This window comes from Pseudonaja textilis, chromosome 14 (genome assembly GCF_049901715.1).
Source record: "Pseudonaja textilis isolate UNSWEBS1 chromosome 14, rPseTex1.2, whole genome shotgun sequence".
Taxonomy (NCBI): domain Eukaryota; kingdom Metazoa; phylum Chordata; class Lepidosauria; order Squamata; family Elapidae; genus Pseudonaja; species Pseudonaja textilis.
Genome location: NC_142003.1, coordinates 8,219,049 through 8,230,485, shown reverse-complemented (window position 1 = coordinate 8,230,485; position 11,437 = coordinate 8,219,049). Strand labels below are relative to the sequence as shown.

The window sequence follows — 11,437 nt, the reverse complement described above, 5'->3', positions numbered from 1 at the left end:
GAGTTCTAGTCCTGCTTTAGGCATAAAGCTGGCTGGATTCATCTGGAACCTGCTGTGGTGCTAGTATGACCTGCAACATCTGGAACCTGATGTAGTGCTGGCATGGTCTGCAACATCTGGAACTTTTGCTGGATGCTAGCACTCTTCTACAGCATCTGGAACATGCTATGGTAGTAACAGTCTCCCAAAACATCTGGAACCTACTGCATGCTAGCATGGTCTTCTGCAAAATCTAAGCCCTTTCGTTTCCCAAATTGATCCTTGAAAAGATGAAGAGTGCTGTATGTACTACAGCACCCATGACTCCAAACCATGGGGGTTGACAGTTGTGGTCCAACCAATCGGGCGACCTTCGGTTGTTTGTAAAACACACACACACACACACATAAGTGGAGCGTATTGTTTGTTTGTTTTTACAACTTAGAACTTAGAATAACTTTATTATCAATTTGACTGTGCACTAATGAGCATACATTAAGATGAAATTTAGTTGCAAAGGGTCTCCACCTCTAATATACACTGATCGTTCTCATGGTTTTGCATGCACTCATTGCGCTGCAAAACCACCTTTCTCGGCGTTCTCCTAAAAGCGACCCCCACCAACAGCAAAATTCGCGGGTCTGGCCCTTTAAAAAAAAAGGGGGAGGCGTCGTAACCTTGGAGACAGAGGCGTCTAAAGGATTCCAGCGCCTTTTTCCTGTTCCCCCGTCTTGACGCCATCCGCCTGCGCCCAGCTCTGCGGAAGGCGGCAAACGACGTCACCGCGAGCGCGACGGAGGAGCAACGGGCGAGCTCTGAGGATGTAAGTAGGAGAAAGGCGCTAATCCGTCGCCATCTGGCTCGGGGTGGCCGTGAGAGCGCCGGGAAGCGGTTCGCCGGGCCGCCGAAGGGCTTCTCAGCAGGGTCGGCCTGGTGGAAGAGCGTGAGGCCGCTTCGGGAGCGCGGGAGGCCCCGGACGGAAAGTGGGGAGGGGAGGCTCCTCTGAATCCGGAGGACGGGGCGGCGTGCGGATGGGTGACGTAGAACCAAGCTGACCCCGCCCCTTTCTGGCTTGTTGCTCAAAGCAAGTTCCTGGTTTTTTGGGGGGTGGGGAGGCTGAAGGAGCTGCTCCCCTCTTTTTTGGGGGGGGGTGGGGGTGAGGGAGAGAAGGAAGGCACTGGGTTCCTCAATGATCCATTGTAGATCTTAAAAAGTAAGTTTTGCACCATTTGCAGGCAAATGCTGCCCTGTAAGGTTTTGCATGGTGTGCTGTTGCTGGTATTGCAAAATAATAATAATAATAATTTGATCCAGTTTTTTTAAAAAAATTGCATTATGTACCCTTTCAATCCAGTTGGGGCTCTGGGTGGTTTTCAGGGTGCATAATAAGGCGGCGTGAATAATGCGGAGATACAAAATGATACCTCGGTGTAATGAAACTCAGGTCTTGCCTTGGGTGGCTTCCCAATGGTCCGCCAACTGTCCAAAAGGCCCTATATGGGTGTCTGATCGATGGTCGCTCAGAAGAAGATCTCACGGAGGAGCTTCGGTTTTGTAACTTGTATTCCATTCATAGCTAAGGAGCTAAGAGATAGTGGCGGAGCTTGATGTGTGGGTTGAAAAATAAAGCTAGGATAAAGAAAGTAGCAGTGAGATAAAAGTCAATGTTATCTGGGTGTTTTTTTATTGTGCAGCGGCAAAATATCTTGTTCCATCTCTTAAAAAGGATTAAATTGCAGGTTTGTTTATATGCCAATAGGGTGTCATAACAGACTCTTAATTTTTGCCTTCCAGGTGAAACTGAGTGCATACACAGCCATTCCAAACAGGTTTCTAAATAATAAAATAATCTCATATTGCCTGTTGTGGCCCCACTATCTAAACATTGTAGTACAAACTTTAAAATAGGTTTAGCAGTTCTTTCTCCTTCCAAAAGCGTGACCCCAATTAGGTTTGCTGGAGAAATGCTTTCATATATTTAAGTAGAAATATATGCAAGTATAATTGTCACCTATACTATGCTATACTTTTACAGAGAGTATATCTTTTAGCGTGCTGCTGTATACTTTATACTGAAGATTAAAAGCTGTAGAAAAGTAATTGTACCTATAGCGGCTAGAACATAGAATGGTTTGTTTTACTATGATTTGTGGAATAACTTGGCCTGGCTCACATATGAAGTTCAGCTATTAACCACAGATCATGCTTGATTGGATCATACTTATCCCGAGATCTTTAAGCAGGAGCTGTAAGTCTGGGAGCTCTGTCTCCCCCCACCCAAGTTTTATTCATGCTTAATTTTATTCATATTTTATTTTTAATTTAATTTCCTATTCAAAGATCCTGTCTGTATTTGTGTCAGAAGCTCCTACAAAGGGTGCTTCTGGGTTGAAAGGATTTGCAGGTTGCAACAGAGACTCCAGAATGCCAAAAATTATACAGTTTTGGGAAATCTCTGGACAGGAAAACCTTTTTACGACTGTGGCGAAAAACCTGTATCTTTGTTTAATATTAGAGGTCCTTCAAAAATATTCAAATACAGTATCTGGTAAAGTGCACAATGTAGATCAGTGTTACTCATCATCTTAAGTTGTGTGGATTTCCGTTCCCAGAATTCTCCAGCCAACCAGCTCCCAGAATTCTCCAGTCCACACAACTTAAATTTGCTCAGATTGGGAACACTGATTTTGATGGTTCAGCAGGTGCCATTTTCAGCCAGGTGTCATTTGGTGTTACGTCATCCCAGTGCTTTGCATGAATATTGCTTAGTATCACTGCCGTCCTTATCAAGTAGGACCCCCCCCCCTTCTGCCTATATGTTAATTGTCTCTCAATATTTTTTTTATCTTGTCACTAGGCTGCACTCTGGAGCTTCCTGCATTCGCTTAGGGATCCAGTAGCTTTCAGATAAGTTGAGCCCTCACCCCACAGAGCTGCTTTGGGACTCGGAAGGGGAAAATGGAACTGTCAGGAATGAAAAAGAAGAGCTTGCTGGCCATCAAAGAAAATAATAAAAAGTCCAGCACTAGGTAACCACTGTCTGAATTTTCAAAGCCTAAATTCTTCCAGGAACTGGACGGAGTGGGGTGGGGGGGAGGTGGAGAGAGCTTTTCAGCCTACTAGGACTTTCCTGGGGAGCATACGTACAGACAGTACTCGACAATTGTTAAGTTAGTAACGCTGTTGTCAGGTGAATCTGGCTTCCTCATTGACTTTTCCTTGTCGGAAGGTCACAAGAGGTATATTCACCTTATCCTGAAACATTGCAACTGTCATAAATAGGAGTCAGTTTGCTAAGCGTCCAAATTTTGACCATGTGACCATGATGTGACCACAATGGACTTAAAAGAGTGAAAAACGGTCATAAGTCACTTTTTTTCCCCAATGACTGTAATGTCAAACAGTCACTAAACGAACGGTCGAGGACTATCTGTAATTAGAAATGCCTTTTGCTCCTTTCATTAATTTCCACATGTGGCTCTGCCTTTCTTTAAACCTGTTCTATAGAGGCTGGGAATTTTGTGACATCATCATGCTTTTGTTGTGGTGCAGTGGCCTAGAGGTGGAACTCTCGCCTCACAATCAGGAGGCTGTGAGTTCAGTCCTAGGTAGAGGCAGATATTTCTCTCTCTGGACACGATGAGAATATATCTGCTGAACAAAACTCCGCATTGGCAACAGGAAGGGTATCCAGCCAGTAAACATTCAGCTCCATTCAGTTGCCCAGACTCCCACCCCGCAAGGGATTATGGGGTCTTTAAAAGGAGATGATCATTCTTTTGTTTGGCAACTGAAGTTAGAAGATAACTTTCTGGTCTTTTTATTAAAGGGCTCCCTCTCCAAGCAAGCGCAAAGACCGGACCGAAGAAAAATCCAAGGACCGGTCCAAGGACAAACCAGCCACAAAGGAGTCAGGCGAAAAGGACCGTGGGCGTGACAAAACCCGCAAAAGGCACAGTGCTTCCAGCGGCAGCAGCAGCACCAGGTAAATGGTATCCTAGCCAGGGATGGGATATGACAGGGTTAACTACCTGTTTGGGATTTACGAGCTTCCCTGCAGGCTGCGAGCCGCAAGCCTGTAAATCGTCATCAGCACGCTGCATGCAGAGAAGTGGCCTTTGAAACAGCCCTCTTTTCCTGCTTTTTTAACTGCAGCTGTGCCTCATTCGGCAGCTGAAGTTGAAAAATCAGGAAATAAAGATCAGGTAAGAGCCCTGGTGGGTGGGTGAGCAAAAACATCAGCAGACATAGAACCGGTTCTGTGTCTGCTGCTCTTCAGAGCTACCGGTTCTACAGAGGTGGACAGAACCGGTAGATACCCACCCCTGATCCTAACATCCCTGAAAAAGTGTCAATGCAGGGCCAGGTCGTTGGTTCTCGGGAGCTAGAAACTCACTTCCTGAGGAATTCTGGTGGGGAGGCAGAGTTTCAGGGTTTCAAACTTATCCCCTGGAGCCCCAGGGATGGGAAGGGACCCATTTCCTGTCTATAAGAACATGGATAGTAACCATTTTATTTGGTGCCATACATATTTACTTGATCCTGTTAGAATAGTTTTCATTGTTTGATGCTGTATGGTGTACACTGCCCAGAGTCGCTTGTTGAAGTGGGTAGCAGTAGAAACCAACCAACTTTAAATTATTATGTTACGTATTTCCATTCACCAGGGGTTGAGGAATTTTAGGGATAGTCACCAAGAAGGGTCTTCTACGCATCTGGTCTTGCTCTAAAGTTTTGATAGAAATGATCCATTTAAGAAAAAACACATTGATTAGACATTGATTAAAAACCATTCCTCTTTCCTGATGTATGTTTGGGGTTTATGAGGGCTCCTTGCAAGCATTCTAGATCCCGGGACTTGGTTCTGCTCAGTTTTGGTGATACGTTTGCTGCTCGTCTTCTGTCAGGTCTCGGTCCAGTTCAACCTCCAGTTCGGGGTCAAGTTCCAGCACTGGGTCCAGCAGTGGTTCCAGTTCCTCTTCTGCCTCAAGCCGCTCAGGGAGCTCCAGTACTTCCCGCAGCTCCAGCTCCAGCAGTTCTTCGGGCTCTCCGAGCCCTTCCCGGCGTAGGCATGACAATCGGAGACGGTCCCGTTCCAAGTGAGTGGGCATTGCCTCGTGGGGGGATGTGACCCACCTGGACTTGGGTGAGGAGGCTTCAAAGTCTTGGGAGTTGGGGACTAGTTGTCACCCATTGCTTTAAATCGGAGGTTTTCAGACGCTTCGGTTTATCGGTCCTTTTATGAAGAGTTTCACATTATTCGTAGATCACAGACAGACACACATTATTTTAATAGTGATACGAATATTAACCACGATAATAACATTGGATCTTGGAGAGTCCATTAATCCTTGGAGGTGATTATTGACCGCTCTGGAGAACTCTGCTTTAAATCTTTGTTGGTGTAATTGTTGTAAATGCCAGTTGATTAGGTTTACCTGAAATGGTAAGTCCATGAGTTATAATGCAGAACATTGTAGGCAAAACCCTCTGTCAGCATTCCAACTAATAACCTCCAACCCAATAAACTCAGAGACCAGCATTTTCTCAAAGTTCCGTTTTATTAGAGTTGCCATATTGGCACATCTGGGAAAACCCGAATCTGGGAGTTCCGGGTTTTCCTTTCCCAAAAGAGAAATGAAAGATCCATCCCCTGCACTCATCAGTCCATTACATGGCCCAATCAAATCTTTGTCCCAAGCTGGAAACATCCCTCCACCAGTCACTCCCCTCCAGGTGTAGGGCAACATGTCTTTCACACTCTGAGAATGAATGTTATTGTGTCTAATCTTCTACCCCACTGTGAAATCCCCCCTCCCAAATTACCAGGCATTGAATGTGACAGCCTCAAAGCTTCCAAGGTAAAAAAAAAATGGCTCCCAAGGCTGACACCCTCATTGCGGCCCAGTTTTGTGTTTAAACACCCCAAATTCCTGATACGATTTTGTAGAATGTAAATGCTAGATCTTTTTTAATTAACTTTTTAAAAGCCTAAAAATCAGGAGCTTGCTAGCACCTTTTATGACTAAGACATTTTATTAAAAGCTTTTAAGAGATGTATCTCCTTTTATCAGATGCAGAGTGGCCAGACTGATGTAGGATTTAAACTGGGGTGAGGTAGGAGGCAGGGAGGGGATAATAGTTTGATTTATGCAGATGTAAATACAATGGGTTTTTTTTAATCACATTCCAACTGTTAATAGATAAGGTACTTGTAATCCCATGAATTTGCACAATCAACTTATCTGCTCTCCTTCCCCCATCTTCCCCCATTTTAAATCCTACATCTAACTGCTCTGCATTTGATGATGAGAGCTGCAGCTCAGGAACCTGCTGCCTTTAATAATGTTTATTAGTCAGAAGAGTTGCTACCAAGCTACTGATTATTATTTTTTTGCTACCATAGATTTAACACTGCCGTCTTCCTATCACGTCTGAAGATCCAACATTGAAAAGTACATCATTCTGACATGCTGTTGTTTAAATAGCATGACATTTAAACGGTAGCCGGCAACTGACTTTTACTACAAGCTTGCTCCTTAGAAAACGGTCTCTTTTTTTTTTCTCTCCAGATCTAAACCACCCAAGAGAGACGAAAAAGAACGGAAGAGGAGGAGTCCCTCCCCTAAGCCCACCAAAGTTCACGTCGGGAGGCTCACCAGAAATGTCACGAAGGTAATTGCAACCAGGCCCTTACTTGGATTCAGAAAGAAGAAAAATAAGGCCCTGAAGGAGCCAGAATCAAAGCCATAATCAATTTTGAACATTGGGAATTTGGAATCACCTTGTAAAGGAACTTAAGGCTGGACTCATAAAAACACGAGTATCATTTCAGGAGGAATAACTCAGGCTTACATTTAATCATCCTGCTCCACCGTTCTCGGTTCCATTGGTGGTTCTAAGAAAAGCCTTTCCCCACTTCCCAGACCCAATTGCTGTCTGATGCTTTTTCCATAGTGGACCTAATCGCGCCTATCAGTTGAGCTCACTGTCTTAACGCCTTGCTTCTACCCCTTCTAGTATTTCTGTATTATTTTTCCTTTAAATATATTCAGGAATATATTTTGGCTAAGGTAAGAAAGCAAATCTGAGACAAATCCCTCTGCATGAATTTGGCTGATAGGCATACCTCTCGGTTAAAGGTGTAGCTGTTTCTTGTTCAATATTCTTTCAGAAGCCTAACGATAATGGGAATATATAGGGATACCAGGGATTTCTTTTTCCTTTTTCTTTAAGGATCACATCATGGAAATATTTTCTACATACGGAAAGATCAAGATGATTGATATGCCAACAGATAGGCTCAACCCGCATCTTTCCCGAGGCTATGCCTACGTAGAGTTTGAGAATCCAGATGATGCTGAAAAGGCACTGAAACACATGGATGGAGGTAGGTGTCTGGAATTAAGAGGGTTCCAGATCGAGTGTCAAGGAAAATTGGGGCGGGGGGAGGATTAAAGGGGGCTCCTGTGGACTTCAGATGGCTGGCCGGGGAATTCTGGGAGTTGAAATGCACACTTCTTCAATTTGCCACGGTTCAGAGACACTCTTTGCAAAGATAGATTGCTAATTATTGGTAAACTTTCGTCTCATTGACATGTTTTTCCTACTGACTTCCTTTGAAATGAACATCCATCCATTCCCAAAGCACCCATGCCCTACATTTTCCCCCTCTCCATGTGTGCTACAAGAACAATTTCCAGCTGGCGTTTTAAGCAGGCAGAATGAGAAAACGTGCTTTCTAAAGTGGTCTTATAGCTACAGCACCACGCTATTCTTCTGTGATTGAAACAGGTCAAATCGATGGGCAGGAGATTACCGCCACAGCTGTTTTAGCGCCTCGTCCAAGGCCTCTTCCAAGGCGTTTTACCCCTCCCAGAAGGATGTTGCTACCACCCCCTATGTGGCGCCGCTCACCACCACGCATGAGGAGAAGGTAGGTTGCCTTAATCGGTGATAATGGATGCCAGCCCTTTCATGCTTATAGATCAAGAAACAAGACATTCCAGAAATGCCACTCTATGGTTGCAGGGTGCCGTGATACCTTAAAACTTTGTTGAAATTTCTTTCTTCTTCATCTTGTACTAAACAGAATCAATGCAAGGAGATTTGGAGTTTTTTTTCTTCTCACACTGCTGTCAATTTCTGGACCATGTAATTGCTTCTCTGAGTGTCCCTTTAATGGCTCTTGCATTCCTTCTGAATCCCTTCCCAGGAAGGCAGGGCTATTGTGGTTAATCGGATATGCATCTTTCTTACGCACCTTGATAGAAGCAGTCGTACTGACCTAGGTTTCCCAAGAACATGAACCAGACTCCTCGTCCCGATAAAACCCCTTTTATTTAGGTTAAAGTGAATTCCTCTCCAGCAAAGTCCCGGCAAACAGTCCTTCATGAGATTTCCTAGCTACAGACCTTCATCGGGTTTGGAGAGTTGCCAGGCTAATATCTTGCAAACGCCACGCTGTAGCAGCAATTGCTTTGCAAGAAGTCAGGAACAGATCTTCACCTTAATGAATTGACCTAATTGTCTCCTGCAAACACCACTCCCCTTTTGCTCCTCTTTATTCCCCATAGGAGGGCCCATTCACGGTCTACCTGTGCCTTTACTTCCAAGTCGACCCTTGTTCCTTAGCTGTTCCCTTCTGGCAGCTCTGTGCATGCACATACTGGGAAAAGGCTCCAGCTGTTTTTCTTCCTTACTGATGTCTGAATCCGAAGGCAGCTAATAACTGTAAGCCAGCCCTGGCTCAATCTCTGCCTCTGACACAGAGCACTCGTCACAGTCCAGACTCCAGGACTGGCCCATGTTCCGCCCCAACCTCCTCACTGTTCGAGTCTGTCGCCAGCTCTGCTGGACGCTGGCAAGCCACAACAGCAGTATTTTTGTAATGGAAGTGCATGTACCTTGTCGCAATGAGTTTATTAATGTTTTCAATTGTCAGAAGGCTTCTTGAAACCCTTCTTTGGGAGCCATTATTGTGGTCATCAAATAAAACTCTATTTTTATTATACAGGGACACCTGTCCTCGGTCCTTCCAAACGCATCTAAGAAACTTGAGTTTCCCGTTCAGAAAAAGGCAGGCAATAAACAAATAGCCTGCGAAAACATCTTTGAATTGTGCTGATTATACTGTACTAAGTAGGTGGGGCTCTTCTTCATCTGAATCTGTTTCCTTTCAGATCCAGGTCTCCCAGGCGCAGATCCCCAGTTCGCAGGCGATCCAGATCCAGATCTCCAGGCCGGAGGCGTCACCGCAGTCGATCCAGTTCCAACTCTTCTCGATAAAACACAGGACTAGGCAGTTCTGGTTTTTTTTTTTTTTAAAGTTAAAAATGCACCCATTTAAAATGGTCTCTTTTTTAAGGAAAAAAATGGAATCAGAATAAAGGAAAGGGACGGTTGAGAAATGAGAAAAACTAGCTAGGAATCTTGGATCGGATAGGGTGGAGATGTTCCTTTGGTTTTGACATTCTCAAAGATAATTTGTTGTTTTAGACATAAATCTTTACAATCCCAAGAAAATTGGCTGCTTCCCAGACATGCCAAAATGGCTGGGACATACATTGTCAAAATATCTTTGTCCCCTTTCACTAAATCAGTACTTTTTTATACCCCCACTTTGTTTCTAATCCTCTTGCCAGCCCAGAGTTATATTTTGGCCGTTGGCCATATTGGTTATTGAATCTGTGACAAACTGAAAATACCCCTTAAATTAAACTCTTATTAATGATAGAGAAAAAAAAATCCCAGTTCCTGCCAAGAACGCTTTAAATCTTTTGCTTTTTAGAAGACGTGCAAAACACAGGAGCTGAAAAATTGTATTTTCCTGATCTCTGTTTGGGAGGTGGGTGGAAGCGAGGATTTTGTGATTGGAATAACTGAGGTTCCGTTTCTAAAAGGCCAGAGAGCCTTCAGCCTGTTGTACAGTCATTACTATAAAGTTTGATTTTTGTATAACTTGGTGGCATCTTGTAGTCATGTTGTGTTTGTACTTGTGTAGAATGACAAATAAACCAATAAGGTTTAGGGTGTGAACGAATTATTGCTCATTGAAAATTACAGTAATCATCTTGGTTTAATATTTTAGCAAATAAGCCAGCAGTGAATGCTGGGCACCACTAACAAGGATTAGAAAAACACTTCAGAGTGTCTAGGTTAGGTTTCCCTAACTCAGTGTCTTCTGGGTCAGTTAAGACTACAGCTTGCAGCTTAGATGAATTATCTTTGCGTTAGATCGAACTATATTGGGGAGAAAATATATTTAATATTTTTACTCCATAAACCAGTGTTTGTCAACCTGGGCGGCTGTGATGTGTGGAAATGAAAAACCCTGCCACAGACAAGTTTTTATATGGTTGGATCTTGCAATCTCTGTTAATACCTACATCAAGGGCAGTTAATCTCAAATACTTAGGGTCTCCTGTTTGAGTAGAGGTTGGACTAGAAGACCTCCAAAGTCCCTCCCAACTCCAGTTATTCTGTTATTCCGAAGACTTGGATAGTAACTGTAAATGCAGTGTTGAATAAACCTGTGTATTGAGCAGAGTTACCATTGCAGTAATTTTGAAGGCGATCTAGTCTTCCAAGAGGTTCCGGGAGAGTCACGCTAGAGTGATTATCAACCCATTGGTTTCTCAAGAAAGCACACGCTCAGATCTCTAAATTTCTCTCTCTTTTTGTGGGATCTCAGATCTGCTCTTTTGATGAAGTGCTGGAAATCAGCATGAACTACATTCTGCTATATGTTTAACAGATACACACGCACACATACACTCTATATTCTACGTCATGATTAAACCAGATCTGGACTATTGAAAATGTAATAAATACATTAAGAGTTAACATGAGTAACTCAGATGCCCAGATACCAGCATCTTGCAGGTGTCAACTGTTCCATGTAGAGCAGTGGCCTCCCCGCAACCTTTTGGGCCCCAGGGACTGGTTCCACGGAGAAAGGTTTTTCCCCAGACCGGAGGGAACATGGTTTTGCGTGCTGCTGCCTGCATCCTGCAGGTGGGGCATGCTTTGTGCAGATTGGGGGTGAGGGACCCCTGATGTAGAGGCCGAGAACTATGGCTTATATATGATGCAAACTGCAGTCACTATGTTAAAGCAGGGCTCTCCAACCTTGGCAACTTTAAGCCTGGCGGACTTCAATTCCCAGAATTCCCCAACTGGCTTGGGAATTCTGGGAGTCGAAGTCCACCAGGCGTAAAAGTTGCCAAGGTTGGAGACCCCTGCTTTAAAGTGTACAAATGCAGGCAATTGTGTGGATGTAGTAACCCAGGGGGTCTTCAAACTTGACAGCTTTTAAGACTTGCAGACTTCAACTCCCAGAATTCCTCTTCCAGTCATGTCAGCTCAGGAATTCTGGGAGATGAAGTCCAGAGCAGTGGCCTAGAGATGGAGCTCTCACCTCACAATCAGGAGGAGGTGAGTTTGATCCTAGGTAGAG

General features: G+C 44.2%; 1 protein-coding gene across 2 annotated transcripts; it reads left to right on the top strand.

Annotated features, from left to right (window-relative positions):
- Positions 1–654: 654 nt before the first annotated feature.
- RNPS1 (RNA binding protein with serine rich domain 1) lies at positions 655–10,017 on the top strand. Of its 2 annotated transcripts, none has more exons than XM_026704200.2 (8): positions 655–802; positions 2,837–3,008; positions 3,809–3,964; positions 4,887–5,078; positions 6,552–6,654; positions 7,216–7,369; positions 7,774–7,915; positions 9,162–10,017. In XM_026704200.2, the coding sequence occupies exons 2-8, from the start codon at positions 2,938–2,940 to the stop codon at positions 9,265–9,267; spliced, it is 924 nt and encodes a 307-aa protein (XP_026559985.1). In that variant the 5' UTR covers positions 655–802; positions 2,837–2,937; the 3' UTR covers positions 9,268–10,017. The 2 variants fall into 2 exon arrangements, with proteins under 2 accessions (XP_026559985.1, XP_087768567.1); XM_087912441.1 differs by having other exon boundaries at positions 761–1,192.
- The last annotated feature ends 1,420 nt before the right edge of the window (positions 10,018–11,437 follow it).

Bases quoted from the DNA above. Each gene is read 5' to 3' on its own strand.
- RNPS1 (XM_026704200.2), top strand. From the start codon at position 2,938: ATGGAACTGTCAGGAATGAAAAAGAAGAGCTTGCTGGCCATCAAAGAA. The intron at 3,009-3,808 runs GTAACCACTGTC...TTTTTATTAAAG, and splicing joins AATAAAAAGTCCAGCACTAG to GGCTCCCTCTCCAAGCAAGC. The intron at 6,655-7,215 runs GTAATTGCAACC...TTTTTCTTTAAG, and splicing joins TCACCAGAAATGTCACGAAG to GATCACATCATGGAAATATT.